Source organism: Oncorhynchus mykiss, chromosome 11 (assembly GCF_057628025.1).
Source record: "Oncorhynchus mykiss isolate SJ-2025 chromosome 11, ASM5762802v1, whole genome shotgun sequence".
Taxonomy (NCBI): domain Eukaryota; kingdom Metazoa; phylum Chordata; class Actinopteri; order Salmoniformes; family Salmonidae; genus Oncorhynchus; species Oncorhynchus mykiss.
Genome location: NC_143032.1, coordinates 33125214 through 33144410, shown reverse-complemented (window position 1 = coordinate 33144410; position 19197 = coordinate 33125214). Strand labels below are relative to the sequence as shown.

The 19197-nt window shown below is 45.6% G+C and overlaps 1 protein-coding gene across 1 annotated transcript in view; it reads right to left on the bottom strand.

Annotated features, from left to right (window-relative positions):
- LOC110535589 (receptor-type tyrosine-protein phosphatase N2) overlaps positions 1-19046 on the bottom strand; it is a 295931-nt gene extending 276885 nt beyond the window's left edge. Inside the window, exon 1 of the mRNA XM_021620665.3 lies at positions 18741-19046. Coding sequence (XP_021476340.2) covers positions 18741-18822 — 82 coding nt within the window. The 5' untranslated portion in view covers positions 18823-19046. The remainder of the gene's footprint in view (positions 1-18740) is intronic.
- Between the last annotated feature and the right edge of the window lie 151 nt (positions 19047-19197).

Genomic DNA, 19197 nt, shown 5'->3' with positions numbered 1-19197 from the left:
TGACCTATCATGACCCCACTATTTCATGGCAACAGAGGGCTCTCAAGGGATGGTCACGAAAGTGCTCAGGGAGGTGTGTAGGTGTTTCCATCGGTGCAACTACGGTGGAGAGTCCAGACCAGGTCTCTACCGTGCACATCCCCTCAGATAATGCCGATTTGGGTCTTGTCTTCTGTAAGAAGAAGGTGACTCCACTACCACCCCATCGATGGGGGGATTGTGCGATAAACCTCCTGGTAGACGCAGCACTTCCCAGGAGTCACGTGTATCCTCTGTCACAGGTGGAAACGGCGGCTATGGAAACATATGTCTACGAATCTCTGGGGCAGGGATACATTCGGCCTTCCACTTCACCTGCCTCCTCGAGTTTCTTTTTTGTGAAGAAGAAGGATGGAGGTCTGCGCCCGTGTATTGACTATCGAGGTATCAATCAGATCACTGTGAGGTACGGCTACCCGCTACCTCTCATCGCCAGTGCAATCGTGTCAATGCACGGGGCGCGCTTCTTCACAAAATTGGATCTCAGGAGCGCTTACAATCTGGTGCATATCCGGGAGGGGGACAAGTGGAAGACGGCATTTAGTACCACCTTTGGGCACTATGAGTGCCTTGTCATGCCGTACGGGTTGATGAATGCTCCATCAGTCTTCCCGGCATTTGTAGATGAGATTTTCTGGGACCTGCACGGGCAGGGTGTAGTGGTGTATATCGACGACATTCTGAAATACTCCGCTACACGCGCCAAGCATGTGTCCCTGGTCCGCAAGGTGCTTGGTCGACTGTTGGAGCATGACCTGTGCGTCAAGGCTGAGAAATCTCCTTCCTAGGGTACCGCCTTTCCACATCAGGGGTGGAGATGGAAAGTGACCGCATTTCAGCCTTGTGTAAATTACCGACTCCAACCACGGTAAAGGAGGTGCAGCAGTTCTTAGGGTTTGCCAACTACTACCAGAGGTTTATCTGGGGCTTTGGTCAGGTAGCGGCTCCCATTACCTCACTGCTAAAGGGGGGACCAGTGTGACTGCAGTGGTCAGCTGCGGCGGACAGGGCTTTTGGTCACCTGAGGGCTCTGTTTACCTCGGCTCCCGTGCTGGCTCATCCGGATCCCTCCTTGGCATTCATAGTGGAGGTGGACGCGTCCGAGGCGGGGATAGGAGCTGTGCTGTCTCATCGCTCAGGTACGCCAAAGCTCCGCCCCTGTGCCTTCTTTTCGAAGAAGCTCAGCTCGGCAGAGGGAAACTATGATGTGGGGGACCGGGAGCTGTTGGCTGTCGTAAAGGCTCTGAAGGCGTGGAGGCATTGGCTTGAGGAGGCTAAACACCCTTTTCTCATCTGGACTGACGACAGCAATCTGGAGTACATCCGGGCAGCAAGGAGACGGAATCCTCGCCGTGCAAGGTGGGCCATGTATTTCACCTGTTTCGTTTTCACCCTCTCCTACAGACCAGGTTCCCAAAACGCTAAGGCAGATGCACGGTCCCGCGTGTATGACACAAGAGGAGCGGCCCATGGATCCCACTCCCATACTTCCGGCTTCTTGCCTGGTGGCACCGGTGGTGTGGGAGCTGGACGCGGACATCGAACGGGCGTTACGTACATAGCGCACTCCCACCCAGTGTCCAGCTGGCCGTCTGTACGTTCCGTCTGCTGTCCACGGCCGTTTGATCTATTGGGCCCTGATCAGGGTCCCCAGTTCACATCCAGGGTCTGGAGGGCATTCATGGAACGTCTGGGGGTCTCGGTCAGGCTCACCTCAGGTTTTCACCCCGAGAGTAACGGGCAGATGGAAAGAGTTAAACAGGATGTGGGTAGGTTTCTGCGGTCCTATTGCCAGGACCGGCCGGGAGAGTGGGCAGCTTTCATCCCCTGGGCAGAGATGGCCCAAAACTCACGCCGCCACTAACCTATCTCCCTTTCAGTGCGTATTAGGTTATCTTGTTACGGCAAGACGTTCCACTAGCGGAACCCCTCCACAACATCCGGTGAAATGGCAGAGTGCCAAATTCAAATTAAATTACTATAAATATTAAACTTTCATGAAATCACACATGCAATACACCAAATTAAAGCTACCCTTGTTGTTAATCCAGCCAACGTGTCATATTTCAAAAAGGCTTTACGGCGAAAGCAAACCATGCGATTATCTGAGGATAGCACCCCACCAAACAAACACATGACATTCATATTTCAACCCGCCAGGCGCAACACAAAACGCAGAAATAACGATATAATTCATGCCTTGCCTTTGAAGATCTTCTTTGTTGGCACTCCATTATGTCCCATACACATCACAAATGGTCCTTTTGTTCGATTAATTCCGTCGTTATATCTCCAAAATGTCCATTTATTTGGCGCGTTTGATCCAGAAAAAAAACGGTTCCAACTCACGCAACATGACTACAAAATATCTAATAAGTTACCTGTAAACTTGTTCCAAACATTTCAAACAACTCTCCTAATACAACTTTAGGTATTTATTAACATAAATAATCTATACAAATTTAAGACGGGATAAACTGCGGATAAAAACAAAGTGGAGCGTGCTTTCAGGTCACGCGCCTCTAACAAACAGTACACTTCACTCGACCCTCGTTCTGAACTGCCCTACTTCTTCATTTCTCAAAGGAAAAACTTCAACCAATTTCTAAAGACTGTTGACATCCAGTGGAAGCGATAGGGACTGCAAGCAAGTGCCACAGAAATCTAGATCCCCATAGAAACCCCATTGAAAAGAGATTGACCTCAATGTATTTTTTCCTGGATGGATTTGTCTCAGGTTTTCACCTGCCATATCAGTTCTGTTATACTCACAGACATTTTTCAAACAGCTTTAGAAATTCTAGATTATTTTCCTTCTTGGAATATTTGTTGTTTTGTGTAAAGTTACGTGAATTACTCTTCTCTGTGTCCTGCGCCTGACTCCGCCTTACCTGCTACACCTAGATGTCTTACAGTTAAGCCTCAAAGAAGAAGATGTTTGTTTCCCTCAGGCCGTGTTTAACATCCCTACTTTATGTAGTCTCATATCTTAGTCTTCCCAACCCTGGCAGTCATTCTGAATGCAGGTTGCGGGTGAATAAAAATGCTAAATGTTAGATATCCTCACTCTGGCTGAATTCCAATAGGAATTACTTTGCAAGCCAGCATCATGTGACTTTCAGGCCTGATGTGGACGGTAAAAGCTATGATATTCAGGCCACCGTATTAGGGTAAAACTAGGCCTTCAAAATAAGGCCTTATCAAATATGTATTGTTTTAAATAATATAATGTTTATGATAACATATTCACTTCTGGGAACTCTATAATGCACTCAAAAGGCACCCTGGGAAATATGCAAATAAGGCTCATCTTCCAAAAATGTCTGGTTTGGGATTTGTGTGTGGTTCTTAAAGAACCATCCCATTTAATGTTCTTCAGAGAGCCTAAAATTGTTACCCTATGGCATCACTCTAAAGAACCTTATTTGGTTCTTTAGAGAACTTCCACCTTTATTTTTTAACAGAGTAGTGTGGCTCAGTTGGTAGAGCATGGTGCTTGGTGCAGGATAGGATAGTAGGTCTGATTCCTGCTACGGCCACGTATACATAAATGTAAGCACGCACTACTGTAACTCGCTTTGCATGGGATACAACTGGTTCTTATGAACTAACCACAATTGAATCCTCACATACCAATACTGTTGTTTATTGAAAGCTGAATACCGGGTGTTAGAATCATGTCTGACACTCTGGCTCTGTCTGACAGGAAGTTATTTTGTTTCTACGGTGCATACTGAAATGGCCCAGAGTGTTAATCAATAGCGCTAGCAAATCCATTACTGCATTTAATCAGGCCTGGGATTGCAGAGATGAATTCCTCTGTCCGGCCGCCATATCGGGACAGGATCACAGTGTCCTGAATGCTTATTAGCGCATTAGTGTCCTCATTATACACAGTGACACCGCCGTACAGGACTGACCTTGTGAGTGACCTCCTCTAATCAGTTCCTTCTAATTTACACTTAATACCAGGACACAGTCCCACTGAAGCAAGATAGTCAGGAGGAATGATACTGACATACCTGAAAAATGTCCCTGTATAGGTCCCAAATGGCAACCTATTCCTTATTTCATGCATAAATTACAGAAGGCTCTGGTCAAAAGTAGTGCACTACATAGGGAATATGGTGCCATTTGGGATGCAACCCTATCACAATTCTGTGTGCTAAATCTTGATAGTAGATCCCAAATATTCCCAAAGGTTGGCTACCATAAAGAAGGTTCTTACCCACAGTAATACGTGATACTTTTCCATAGATGTGTTATTGGATTGATTTTATTTTGTTCTATCATCATCATCAATGTCTATGTTCTTAGAGCACCCAACAACTTCCTGAAAGTAAATAGATTCCTGGAGAACACCTGATCAGTTTTGAGCATGGTGTTTTTTAGAGCGCCAGAGTGCCATCTGGGTGCTATCCATTAGGCACCAAACGGAAGAAAATGGACTGAAACAGGGAGGGAATACCTGAACTTGTCCAATAACAAACACTCGTTTTATTCCATTGCAAAGCATTTTGCTGCGGTGTGCCCTAATGAATACAACACAGTTGTTCTCCACCTGTCTCTGTCTACTCCTAAAGGGAAGAATTTAGCCCTGACCTCACCGAGAACACTCAGAACAGAGCGTCCTCTCCCCAAAAAGCAGCTGGCGAATATGTCCCCACTAGTGTCTCTGAAATAATTAAATCATAAATATTCCCTCCTTTCACAGCCGCTTTGCTCTCTCTACCCGTCTCAATAATCACTCAATGTCAATATACACTGTAGTCCTCAGAGCATTTGCTCTGTTTCATAGCAGTGGCTTTGCTTCATCTGCCATCACACCATCCATGGCAGAGTACCAAAGATCTGAATATGCAGCCTGCTTTAGAGGTTTTACTGCTAGTCAAAATCCAATCAAATAAAAGTTTATTGGTTGTGTATACAGATTTGCAGGTGCTTTAGCAGGTGCACCAAAAATGCTTTATGTTTCTAGCTCCGACAGTGCAGTAGAATAGCTTGCAAATACAATATCACAAATAAAATTGTAAAAAATCTAAACAAGAAATAACAATCCAACGAGAGTGAGCATGTGTGAGAAAGTACTACATCTCAAAGGCTGACTCAGAATCCCATCTGCCCTTTTATGACTCATGACTATAGAGAAGTATATTGAGCAGGGCTTCCATTGGTTCCATTTCCAAATCCAATATTGGATTATACTGCATTGTAATTCATATTGAAAAATGAATGCTACAACAGCTGTATCTCGGTTCGGTGCAACTGAACAAGGTCTATCATAACATGTTCCTTGTTAGTCGGAATCAATAACCATTTATTACACTGGAGAACAGGCGCAAGCTGAAAATGTTGAACATGATGTTAGATAAATTACACTCCAATTGAACGCGGCAGCTGTCTGCATTTTAAATATATGAAAACAGGCTTTGCAAATGACAGACCAACTGCTCAGTGATCATCATTTCACCGTAGAGCATAATATAATTTGCTTTCCATTTGAATGTGTGCGTAAAGAAGGGTATTATTGTCTGATTAATAACAACTAATGCAGTCTGTCACTTACACTGGTTCCTTTAGCTCATTTACCCATTAACTAGGTAGATCATTCAAAACAGGTGTCCCATTTAAGATGTCAACCAAGGTTGATAGGGGACACCCAGGCTAATTACTTCCCAAATGCCATCCTGTAGGTAATAGGGTGTAATTTGGGAGGTAACCCGAGACATGCTTCAGCCCAGCTTTCATACACTGGAAAAACCTTCCCAGGATAATGCTGCAAATTTACAGTGAAATTCTCCCTGAAATCTAATTGTAAGAAAAACAATACATTTGTACATAAAATACATTTATTAAAATTGGTAAGAGAGTGAGGGAGTTCAAAATTGGGATTCGGATCTATGATCAGATGCAACTCTAATGGGGTAAGGGGGTTCAGACGGGTGACAAGGGACAAATCAAGCTGGTGTCGTGTGTGTGTGTGTGTGTGTGTGTGTGTGTGTGTGTGTACACTTACCTCACTAGAGGTCTTCATTCAAAGTCAGTGAGCTCTTGGAAGAATGGGGCAATGGAGAGGTTGAGAACAGTTGGCTTTCTCTGGGCCACCTTCTCATGTCATTTGTCCCATCTTCAGGTTTCATCATCTTGGTTGATTCGAACCAGGAACCTGTACAGCCATATCCAATGTGGTTTATGGAATCAATTGAGGTATTGAAAAACATACTAAAAAGACAGCTAGATACACCTACTTCAAACCCTAGCTAACTAATAAAACATTGCTATAGCCTACACTATACCACAGATTATTTTACCAGCTTATTTTACCAGACATTGTCATTTCTTTCTGTGCCACCAAATATTTGCTTACTACTGGTAAAGTGAACAGGTTTAGCTAATACTATAACATTATGGAACAATGTTGTTTAAATTAAACAAATGGTTAGTTGGGAGAGGCTAAAAGGACACTCCTGGCCTGCAAAACCATGACTTAGCCTACAGTGCCTTCGGTAAGTATTCAGACCCCTTGAGTTTTTCAACATTTTGTTACCTTACAACCTTATTCTAAAAATGATTTTTTTAAATTAAAAAATCTTCAATCACACATGACGTTTACATAAGTATTCAGACCCTTTACGCAGTACTTTGTTGAAGCACCTTTGGCAGCGATTACAGCATCAAGTCTTCTTGGGCATGACGCTACAAGTTTGACACACCTGTATTTGGGGAATTTCTCCCATTCTTCTCTGCAGATCCTCTCAAGCTCTGTCAGGTTGGATGGGGAGCATTGCTGCACAACTATTTTCAGGTCTCTCTAGAGATGTTCGATGGGGTTCAACTCCGGGCTCTGGCTGGGCCACTCAATGACATTCAGAGTCTTGTCCCGAAGCCATCCTGCGTTGTCTTGGCTGTGTGCTGAGGGTTGTTGTCCTGTTGGAAGGTGAACCTTTACCTCAGTCTGAGCGCTCTGGAGGAGGTTTTCATCATTGATCTCTCTGTACTTTGCTCTCTCATCTTTGCCTCTATCCTGACTAGTCTCCCAGTCCCTGCCGCTGTAAAACATCCCCACAGCATTATGTTGCTACGACCATGCTTCACCATAGAGATGGTGCCAGGTTTCCTCCAGATATGACACTTGGCATTCAGGGAAAAGAGTTTAATCTTGGTTTCATCAGACCAAAGAATATTGTCTCTCACGGTCTGAGAGTCTCTAGGAGCCTTTTGGCAAACTCCAAGCGGGCTGTCAGGTGCCTTTTACTGAGTGGCTTCCGTCTGGCCACTCAACCACGAAGGCCTGATTGGTGGAGTGCTGCAGAGATGGTTGTCCTTCCGGAAGGTTCTCCCATCTCCACAGAGGAACTCTAGAGCTCTGTCAGAATGACCATCGGGTTCTTGGTCACCTCCCTGACCAAGGCCCTTCTCCCCAGATGTCTATGTTTGGCTGGGCGGCCAGCTCTAGGAAGAGTCTCGGTTCTAAATACTTATGTAAATAAAGTATTTCAGTTTTTGATTTTGGATTAATTTGTAAAAATGTCTAAAAACCTGTTTTTGCTTTGGCATTATGTGGTATTGTGGGTAAATTGCTAAGAAAAAATATATATTTAATCCATTTTTGAATAAGGCTGTAATGTAACAAAATGTGGAAAAAGTCAAGGGGTCTGAAAACTTTCCGAAGGCACTGTATGTTGCGCAGCTGAGAGCCGAGTGCACAGAATCACACAGAGTTGTGACAGCTAATTAGCCGTTTCTCGGTGTTGTTACCGTTCAAGCTTGTGTGGGCTGCTATCCTACTTGAAATATAATCCTGGGGGGGAACATTGTGCACGTTACAACCCTGATATGCTGCCCAGTGGAAAGCACCTTCGGTCAGCACACACCTCGATACAACACAGAAACACTGGTCATTCGCGTCGGCTTTAGCGGCTCGTTAGTAGTTTAACGGTCCACGACTGGTTTTTGTGTAAAATGCGGCCCGTCAATCCGAAAAATATATTTTAGACCGGTAATATCTTTTGAACTGCTAGAAACAAAACGCTTTGTCTGTAGTAATGGTGATATGTCATGTACTGTCATGTTGTGTCTTGTCTCTGTCCTTTCCCTTCACCCTGTCTCCCTCTGCTGGTCGTTGTTAGGTTACCTTTTCTCCCCCGCTTTCCCCCAGCTGTTCCTTGTCTCCTCTTGACTACCTCGTCACCCCTTCTCCCACCTGTTCCCCTTTTCCCTCTGATTAGTCCCCTATATCTCTCTCTGTTTTTGTTCCTGTCCTTGTCGGATTCTTGTTTGTTGTGTTTCATGCCTGAACCAGACTGTCGTCATGTTTTGCTGTAACCTTGTCTTGTCCTGTCGGAATCTGCCGGTCCGTCTGAGCCTACCTATGTTTGGTAATTAAAGAAGCTCTGTTTAAGTTAATTCGCTTTTGGGTCCTCATTCACGCACCGTAACAGAAGAATCCGACCAAGAATGGACCCAGCGACTTCGGATCCTCTCCACTCAGCCGTCGGGATCCAGGGAGCGATGCTAGGCAGACACGAGCAGGAAGTGTCTGCTGCTCGACATGCCGTTGAGACCCTGGCCACCCAAGTCTCCAACCTCACAGAACAGGTTCACCATCTCCGCCTCGATCCACCGGCCACTTCCAGGGCTTTCGAATCTCCGGAGCCCAGAATCAATAACCCGCCGTGTTACTCTGGGGAGCCCACTGAATGCCGCTCGTTCCTCACCCAGTGTGATATTGTGTTTTCTCTCCAGCCCAACACTTACTCCAGGAGCACTGCTCGTGTCGCCTACGTCATATCTCTCCTTATTGGACGGGCTCGTGAGTGGGGCACGGCAATCTGGGAGGCAAGGGCTGAGTGTACTAACCAGTATCAGGACTTTAAGGAGGAGATGATACGGGTTTTTGATCGATCTGTTTTTGGGGAGGAGGCTTCCAGGGCCCTGTCTTCCCTATGTCAAGGCAATCGATCCATAACAGACTACTCTATTGAGTTTCGCACTCTTGCTGTCTCCAGTGGCTGGAACGAGCCGGCCTTGCTCGCTCGTCTTCTGGAGGGTCTCCGCGCAGAGGTAAAGGATGAGATTCTCTCCCGGGAGGTTCCTTCCAGCGTGGATTCCTTGATTGAACTCGCTATTCGCATTGAGCGACGGGTTGATCTTCGTCACCGAGCTCGTGGAAAGGAGCTCGCGCTCTCCGTCGCTCCCCTCTCCGCATCACTACCATCTTCCTCTGCCGGCTCGGGTGCTGAGCCCATGCAGCTGGGAGGTATCTGCATCTCGACTAAGGAGAGGGAACGGAGAATCACCAACCGCCTCTGTCTCTATTGCGGTTCCGCTGGTCATTTTGTCACTTCATGTCCAGTAAAAGGCCAGAGCTCGTCAGTAAGCGGAGGGCTACTGGTGAGCGCTACTACTCCTGTCTCTCCTTCAAGATCCTGCACTACCTTGTCGGTCCATCTACGCTGGACCGGTTCGTCAGCTTCCTGCAGTGCCTTAATAGACTCTGGGGCGGAGGGCTGTTTTATGGACGAGACCTGGGCTCGGGAACATGACATTCCTCTCAGACAGTTAAAGGAGCCCACGGCCTTGTTCGCCCTGGATGGTAGTCCTCTCCCCAGGATTCAGCGTGAGACGCTACCTTTAACCCTCACTGTTTCTGGTAATCATAGTGAAACCATTTCTTTTTTAATTTTTCGTTCACCTTTTACACCTGTTGTTTTGGGCCATCCCTGGCTAGTTTGTCATAATCCTTCCATTAATTGGTCTAGTAATTCTATCCTCTCCTGGAACGTCTCTTGTCATGTGAAATGTTTAATGTCTGCTATCCCTCCTGTTTCCTCTGTCTCTTCTTCACAGGAGGAGCCTGGTGATTTGACAGGGGTGCCGGAGGAATATCACGATCTGCGCACGGTGTTCAGTCGGTCCAGGGCCACCTCTCTTCCTCCACACCGGTCGTATGATTGTAGTATTGATCTCCTTCCGGGAACCACCCCCCCCCCCGGGGTAGACTATACTCTCTGTCGGCTCCCGAACGTAAGGCTCTCGAAGATTATTTGTCTGTAGCTCTTGACGCCGGTACCATAGTCCCCTCCTCCTCTCCCGCCGGAGCGGGGGTTTTTTTTGTCAAGAAGAAGGACGGGTCTCTGCGCCCCTGCATAGATTATCGAGGGCTGAATGACATAACAGTGAAGAATCGTTATCCGCTTCCTCTTATGTCTTCAGCCTTCGAGATCCTGCAGGGAGCCAGGTTTTTCACTAAGTTGGACCTTCGTAACGCTTACCATCTCGTGCGCATCAGGGAGGGGGACGAGTGGAAGACGGCGTTTAACACTCCGTTAGGGCACTTTGAATACCGGGTCCTTCCTTTCGGCCTCGCTAACGCTCCAGCTGTCTTTCAGGCATTAGTCAATGATGTCCTGAGAGACATGCTGAACATCTTTGTTTTCGTTTACCTTGACGATATCCTGATTTTTTCACCGTCACTCCAGATTCATGTTCAGCACGTTCGACGTGTCCTCCAGCGCCTTTTAGAGAATTGTCTTTTTGTGAAGGCTGAGAAGTGCACTTTTCATGCCTCCTCCGTCACATTTCTCGGTTCTGTTATTTCCGCTGAAGGCATTAAGATGGATCCCGCTAAGGTCCAAGCTGTCATTGATTGGCCCGTCCCTAAGTCACGCGTCGAGCTGCAGCGCTTTCTCGGCTTCGCAAACTTCTATCGTCGTTTCATCCGTAATTTCGGTCAGGTGGCAGCTCCTCTCACAGCCCTTACTTCTGTCAAGACGTGCTTTAAGTGGTCCGTTTCCGCCCAGGGAGCTTTTGATCTCCTCAAGAATCGTTTTACATCCGCTCCTATCCTTGTTACACCTGACGTCTCTAGACAGTTCGTTGTCGAGGTTGACGCGTCAGAGGTGGGCGTGGGAGCCATTCTTTCTCAGCGCTCCCTCTCTGACGACAAGGTCCACCCATGCGCGTATTTTTCTCATCGCCTGTCGCCGTCGGAACGTAACTATGATGTGGGTAACCGCGAACTGCTCGCCATCCGGTTAGCCCTAGGCGAATGGCGACAGTGGTTGGAGGGGGCGACCGTTCCTTTTGTCGTTTGGACTGACCATAGGAACCTTGAGTACATCCGTTCTGCCAAACGACTTAATGCGCGTCAGGCGCGTTGGGCGCTGTTTTTCGCTCGTTTCGAGTTCGTGATTTCTTATCGTCCGGGCTCTAAGAACACCAAGCCTGATGCTTTGTCTCGTCTCTTCAGTTCTTCAGTAGCCTCCACTGACCCCGAGGGGATTCTCCCTGAGGGGCGTGTTGTCGGGTTGACTGTCTGGGGAATTGAGAGGCAGGTAAAACAAGCGCTCACTCACACTCCGTCGCCGCGCGCTTGTCCTAGGAACCTTCTTTTCGTTCCCGTTCCTACTCGTCTGGCCGTTCTTCAGTGGGCTCACTCTGCCAAGTTAGCCGGCCACCCTGGCGTTCGGGGTACGCTTGCTTCCATTCGCCAGCGTTTTTGGTGGCCCACCCGGGAGCATGACACGCGTCGTTTCGTGGCTGCTTGTTCGGTCTGCGCGCAGACTAAGTCCGGTAACTCTCCTCCTGCCGGCCGTCTCAGGCCGCTTCCTATTCCCTCTCGACCGTGGTCTCACATCGCCTTAGATTTTGTCACCGGACTGCCTTCGTCAGCGGGGAAGACTGTTATTCTTACGGTTGTCGATAGGTTCTCTAAGGCGGCTCATTTCATTCCCCTTGCTAAGCTTCCTTCTGCTAAAGAGACGGCACAAATCATCATCGAGAATGTTTTCAGAATTCATGGCCTTCCGTCAGACGTCGTTTCGGACAGAGGTCCGCAATTCACGTCTCAATTTTGGAGGGAGTTTTGCCGTTTGATTGGGGCTTCCGTCAGTCTCTCTTCCGGCTTTCACCCCCAGTCTAACGGTCAAGCAGAACGGGCCAATCAGACTATTGGTCGCATCTTACGCAGTCTTTCTTTTCGCAACCCTGCGTCTTGGTCAGAACAGCTCCCCTGGGCAGAATACGCCCACAACTCGCTTCCTTCGTCTGCGACCGGGCTATCTCCTTTTCAGAGTAGCCTCGGGTACCAGCCTCCGCTGTTCTCATCTCAGTTCGCCGAGTCCAGCGTCCCCTCCGCTCAGGCTTTTGTCCAACGTTGCGAGCGCACCTGGAAGAGGGTCAGGTCTGCACTTTGCCGTTATAGGACGCAGACTGTGAGGGCTGCTAATAAGCGTAGAACTAAGAGTCCTAGATATTGTCGCGGTCAGAGAGTTTGGCTCTCCACTCAGAACCTTCCCCTTAAGACGGCTTCTCGCAAGTTGACCCCGCGGTTCATTGGTCCGTTCCGTATTTCTCGGGTCATTAATCCTGTCGCAGTTCGACTTCTTCTTCCGCGATACCTTCGTCGCGTCCACCCGGTCTTCCATGTCTCCTGCATCAAGCCCGTCCTTCGCGCCCCCGCTCGTCTTCCCCCCCCCCCCCCCCATCCTTGTCGAGGGCGCACCCATCTACAGGGTCCGTAGAATTTTGGACATGCGTCCTCGGGGCCGTGGTCACCAGTACCTCGTAGATTGGGAGGGGTACGGTCCTGAGGAGAGGAGTTGGGTTCCCTCTCGGGACGTGCTGGACCGTGCACTGATCGAGGATTTCCTCCGTTGCCGCCAGGTTTCCTCCTCGAGTGCGCCAGGAGGCGCTCGGTGAGTGGGGGGGTACTGTCATGTACTGTCATGTTGTGTCTTGTCTCTGTCCTTTCCCTTCACCCCGTCTCCCTCTGCTGGTCGTTGTTAGGTTACCTTTTCTCCCCCGCTTTCCCCCAGCTGTTCCTTGTCTCCTCTTGACTACCTCATCACCCCTTCTCCCACCTGTTCCCCTTTTCCCTCTGATTAGTCCCCTATATCTCTCTCTGTTTTTGTTCCTGTCCTTGTCGGATTCTTGTTTGTTGTGTTTCATGCCTGAACCAGACTGTCGTCATGTTTTGCTGTAACCTTGTCTTGTCCTGTCGGAATCTGCCGGTCCGTCTGAGCCTACCTATGTTTGGTAATTAAAGAAGCTCTGTTTAAGTTAATTCGCTTTTGGGTCCTCATTCACGCACCGTAACATGATAACTTAACAGTCATGAATCTGCGCTCAGTTTATTCTCCATGGCACTCAGAATCTGTGGTACAGCGAGGCCATTCGCAACAATTATTATTTGGAAGATTTTTCTAGATCTCACAGCAAGACATTTACGAGCAATTTGGAGCAGACCGAAACGATTGCTAACCTAGCTAGCTAGCGGACAAAGAACACATGCAGTAATTCAACGTTGGCTAGAAATAAATACTTGTAAACAAGTCAAAGTACGTACCCAGCAGCTGCTGAAAATATTCTTCTATTTCACAGCGGCTTCAAAATACTAAAATAGTCTGTCTCAACTGACAGCATGAGGTTGGCACCTGAAATGGATCATTTGTAGGCAATTACACTGTCGAGGAGACATACGCTATTACTGTAAACAAACACAGTGTGTTATAGTCATTTTTACAGGCTTCCAATTCCAACAGTATTTTTCAGCATAATGCAGTGGAATCTACAGTGTTAATGCATTTTCAGTATTTTACTGTGCATTCTAGTGTTTTGCTGTTGAAATTACAGAAACGTCTTACAGTGTAGTTAAAAGAATACAACTAGAAATGCACATTGTAACGGAAGTTGTGTTGGCATCCGGACTGAGACTGCTAGGCTAGCTAGAAGTGATAGTTAGCTAGATGACGAGCGACAAGAGCTAAACATTGTAACTTTCTATAAAGCATTATTAAACCTTGTTAAAAATATATTACAAGTTGTGATCTTTAACCCTGAGACATACTCTTTCACACACCTGTGTCTACATCTTTCTCAGTGACCTCTGAGAGGAATAACAACAAGGACAACACAGGTCGGATTTGTCCTCTGAGACTGACTGGGGTGCCGTGGCAACAGGGGAACTACCAATGAAAACATAGCAATGAGGCAAAGTTTTCCCTAGGTACAGATCTATGATCAATTCCTCTTTCCCAATCCTAACCTTAACCATTAATGGGGGAAATGCAAAACTGACCCATTATCAGCATCTAGGGGCAACTTCACCTTGCACCTGAAAACACACAAGCAACAGCAAGAAAACAAAACGTAGTTAAGGTGGGGTCTTTATTGGGTTTCATATGGGAAGTAGCCTACTTTGGGAGGATATCTGCAGTGGAGGCTCCTCAGAGGATGAAAGGGAGGACCATCCTCCTCAGTAAATGTCATAAAAATAAAAAATGCTAAACATTTAAAAAGTAATCCTTTTTAGATAAAACTATGCTAAATATAAATCACCAAATAATTTATTAAAACACACTATTTTGAAAAGAAGGTCTACAGTAGCATTAATTAACAGCACTCTAGGGTATCACCATGGTGTAGCCGGAGGACTCATAGGCTCCGTCCTCCTCTGGGTACATTTATTTCAGTACAAAACCTAGGAGGCTCATGGTTATCACCCCCTTCCATTGATTTACACAGTAATTATGATAATTTCCAGAGGAGGTCCTCCAACCTATCAGAACACTCACAACATGAGCTGACATGTTGTCCACCCAATCAAAGGATCAGATAATTAATCTAGTACTGAAAGCATAAACTACAGCTAGCTAGCACTGCAGTGCATAAAATGTAGTGAGTAGTTGACTCAAATAGAGAGAAATACAACACGAACATTTTTGAACAAATTAATTTATTCCAAAATTGAAGGAGAAGCAAGATTTAAATATATATAGAGTTTCAATAGATGCGTTTCACTTACTTAGCAAATGTAGCTAGCTAGTTTATGATGGATGCTATGACTTTCCAACACAACACTGGAACTCTTCCAAGTCAAGGTTAAACTTTAGGTTTTACTATTTGGTTGCCGTCGGTGTAACTGCTTACTGACTACAGTGTAATGTTACTAACGCGCTAGTTATATTAGCTATGCTGACTATGACATTACTTTAGCTAATATAGTGATAACAATGTAAGTTAGCTGTTTGGTCACATAGAGCTGATGTGTTGTGCATTGAAGTCCACAAGCGAAGGGGAGTTGTGAGAGGAGGAGAGCGCATGGATGCAAGAAGGAATATAACGTGGCTGTTTGTTTACGCGTGTATTCAATCCCGCCGATTCTGTTGAAAAGCAAACGGAACTAAACTGGGATAAACATGCTTGAATTTGGCCAATAGAAACTATTGAACTAATGATTACTTCCTATATCAGCTTGATGCAGGCAAGAGTGTGCAAGGCAAGCAAGTATTGGATGTCACTGTCTGTTGCCTCAAATGTCTTGACCTGTGTGCACCTACATTGTAAACTTTTCATAGGCTCGGTAGTAGCAACCTCATGATGGGAATAGGGAAAATTCAAGTATCATGTAGTATCCTAAACCTATCGCTGTCACCCAGTCCATAGGACATTTGTCATCCAAAATGCTGTAAGAGAAATAAGGCCATGCTCATGAAAAGCAATCATCATATTAAACGGCACTGACCATCATTGTATCTGAGCCAATCGGAAAATAAACACACATATTGTACCCACATCTCTAGCCACCAACCATTCATGTCACATCTCTATCCACTGAGATGATTTATAAGCACTGCAACGTAACGTCTACACCATTGACTGAATAGATTTGTGGGATGACAGATGACCATGGCTAGTGGCGATAGAGCGAAGCCAATGAATCAAAGCAAAACTTGTCTGGATGTATTAGGAGATAAGGTTGACGACAGCCGAGCACATTGAACAGAGAGACAGCAGACTTTGAAGATAGCTATGGTGTCACCGCAGCTATTATTCACTCGACACACACCTCGGCCATGAGCTCTCCAGTTAAACCAGCAAGAGGCTCCACCAACGTAGACCATGCATGAACAATCCCCTATGCCAAATAAATCCCAACCATACCTAGACCTATTAACTTATGCATCTCCTCTGTCTAATTACTTTCTAGTCATGCTTGTGTGAGTTGCAAAGCTTATGTCTCCATAAACTAAGGCATGCAATCCTTCCAGGTGGTCTGATGAGATAGTTCATGGTTTCTATGTCTGCGCCCCAAATGCCACCTTTTCCCCCTATATAGTGCATTACTTTTGACCAGGATCCATAGGACATGCCGCATAGGAATGAATCTCGCTTACTGCCCTTTGACACAACCTCTATCTGTCGCCACTAATACTCTATATCTGTTCAGTAGTCTATATCTATTGAAGGAAAAAAAATAACAAGTAATTTGCTAGGCTGATCACCTGCAGCTCTGTCATCGAACAGTCTCTCTATACTCTGATCCTGCATCCAGGGTTATTAATTCCCCTCTCGGCCTTTGTTTAGCTCTTCAAGTAAGTGATATTTATAGCTGCTCGGATATTACTTCTCTACCTCCCACTCCTTTTTTTCAGAGCTTTCCTGTGCTATTTGGTGTCACAACACACATACAGATGATACAGTAGACCCACTCAGATCCATAGTAGGCTACACAACACAAGCTCGACGGGGAATGAAATGCGCTCTTTGATGAAACCAATCAGGGTACTTCCCGGCGACACAGTGCAAGGCACACTGGGACTCATTAAAAACAATAACTGTCTCAACCACCCAGGCAGTCCACAGACACTGATGATGGAGACCACCCCCAGAAATATTTCCTTTTTTTACACAAGTATGAATTTTAACAATGAGGGGGATTCTCTAATGGTTGTGTAGAATTCTCCGATGGAACACGGCTGACTCATTCAGGATGAACTGAGACAGAGCCTGCAGTCCAAATGGCATCCTATTCCCTATGTAATGCACTACTATGTGCTCTGGTCAAAAGTTGTGCAAACTACATAGGGAATAGGATGCCATTTGGGATGCTGACAGAGTAAATACCATCTCCTTTGCAACAAAAACCCAGTTATCTTGAATGCTGTACCATTCCCCTCCCTATTCCTATTAATTTCACAACATTTTAGCAACATTCTTTCTCCATAAGTCTATTAATCTGACAATGTTTTAGCAACAGTCTTTCTCCATGAGAGCTTAACTGAGGATTGTGTAGGTTCCTTACAATAGTGTTAGACTGGCACAGATAGAAACAAGGTGAGAGACCAACAGTCAGAGGGAATTAGATCGAGAAGCCTACACAGAAAGGAGTGGGAATATAGACAGTACAAGATAGACAGAGGGAAGCGTAAAAAAAAATGTTGGCACTTTCCAAACGTACAGATGGCATCTGACTCAACTTCATGACTGGTCCTGGTTCAGAGAGAGGGTGATACCTCAGGTCACCAGTCCCACACAGACACTACACACACTGATGCAGGATCAGTGAGATGACGGCATCCCTGCTTATCAGTCTGACAGAAACACTCGCCCCTTGATTAAGGTCTATTCCATCTGGCAATAACCCTACAGTCTCTGCACGGCAAGGCAAACCTCAACAGAAGGGCCCATTTATCCACAATGTCTTCGAAATGTTACACTCTGGCATTTACTGAGTGTTAAACTGGGGCAAGGGAGGGAAAACCAATCAAAATATGAAGGCAGATTTCCCTGCCAAGACTGAAATAAATCAAGAAAGTGTATGTGCTGTCCTTTTAGAGATTACTACCATGCCATTAAGGAAATATGTCTCTAGAAAAAGGAAAAAAAACAAATGCTTACAAATCACATAGTAGATGTCATGTAGTATGTTTTTAGAACATGTCATCAAACTCATGGGCCACCCAGGCCACACATAGTTCTCACTTTAAAGGGGCAATCTGGGATTGGTACATCTATTTTTGGACTTTTAAATGAACGATATAGCCATTGATTATTGAAGAATGTAAATTATAAATGCCTCATGTCATTAGCTTAGTTCAGACACACTACACACAGGTACACATAGATTTTGTATTGTAGATGTGTGGTAGTAGAGTAGTGGCCTGAGGGCACACACTTAAGGTGTTGTGAAAAGTGTTACAAAATGTAATATTTAAAATTGTATACAACTGCCTTAATGTTTTACACCATTGTTTGTAAACAATGTAATTGTAAACAACCACGGTATAGCTTCAAAACATGGTAAAACTATATAGTTGCGATCTCATGGATAGTTAATCCTTGGATCCATAAATCTGTATATGAATTAGATAGTGGATTTCTCCAGCTCCATCTCTCAGCTGCTTAACAAAACAAGTGCTAGGGTGGCCGCTATGTTTTTCGATTCCCAGATTGCCCCATTTTACAAACATGTTCATCCTGAAAACACAATGTGGTGGGTCTTGTCTAACAGAATAGATAATGACCTAAAGCGTTGTATAATCTCGGCACCCAGAATCAGGATGTCACGAGAGACTACAGGTATTATAGTTCATTATTTTCAGAATTAAATCTGGGACACTCACTCACTAAAATGTACATTTTAGTTAGCAGATGCTCTTATCCAGTTCATGTCCTGAAGACACTGTCCCTGACACCTTATGATTTTCCAATTTTAGAGTAATCTACAGAACATTAGAAAAACATTTTAATGGAAAGTAAGACGTAAACGCTAGCTTTTCCAGAGCCCATTTCCAGACAATATGGTGGTTTAAAAGCCTGTCTTTGCAACTGCAACACCTGGGCAGGTAAGTACGTTTGTTTGTTTTTTTTACATACAAATGGCTATATATATTCACCGTGAACCACTGTCAACTTACCAAATTTGTTGTCAGCGGAGGTAGTTGGAAGAGACAGGCAAAGAGCCAACACAGCGAAGATGATGGAACACGGCGAATCCATTACTCTACCTAGTCTAATCCATTACACACCTTTGCTAAAACATAGTGTCAGTGTTAAATACAGGATGGTCCAAAATTGATGGATGAGATAATTGCGAGTGAAAGTGAAAATATGAGAAGATTTGCAGAGCAATTTCTCGGGTCCGCCACTTCTCTTCCGCAGTCGCGTCAGGATTCAGCACCGCGGACAGCAACCTTCAGAAGGCGCCCCTCCTAGGTTCTGACGTCAAACACATGGCGAGGGGCCCGTGCCTGGTCTCTGAGCTTGCACCCACAGTGCGCAATAGTTAATGGTTAGCCAGTCTCACCACGAAAATAGAAGTTTATGAAATAAAGCTCAAGAGTAGGCAATATAGATATATATATATATAAAAAT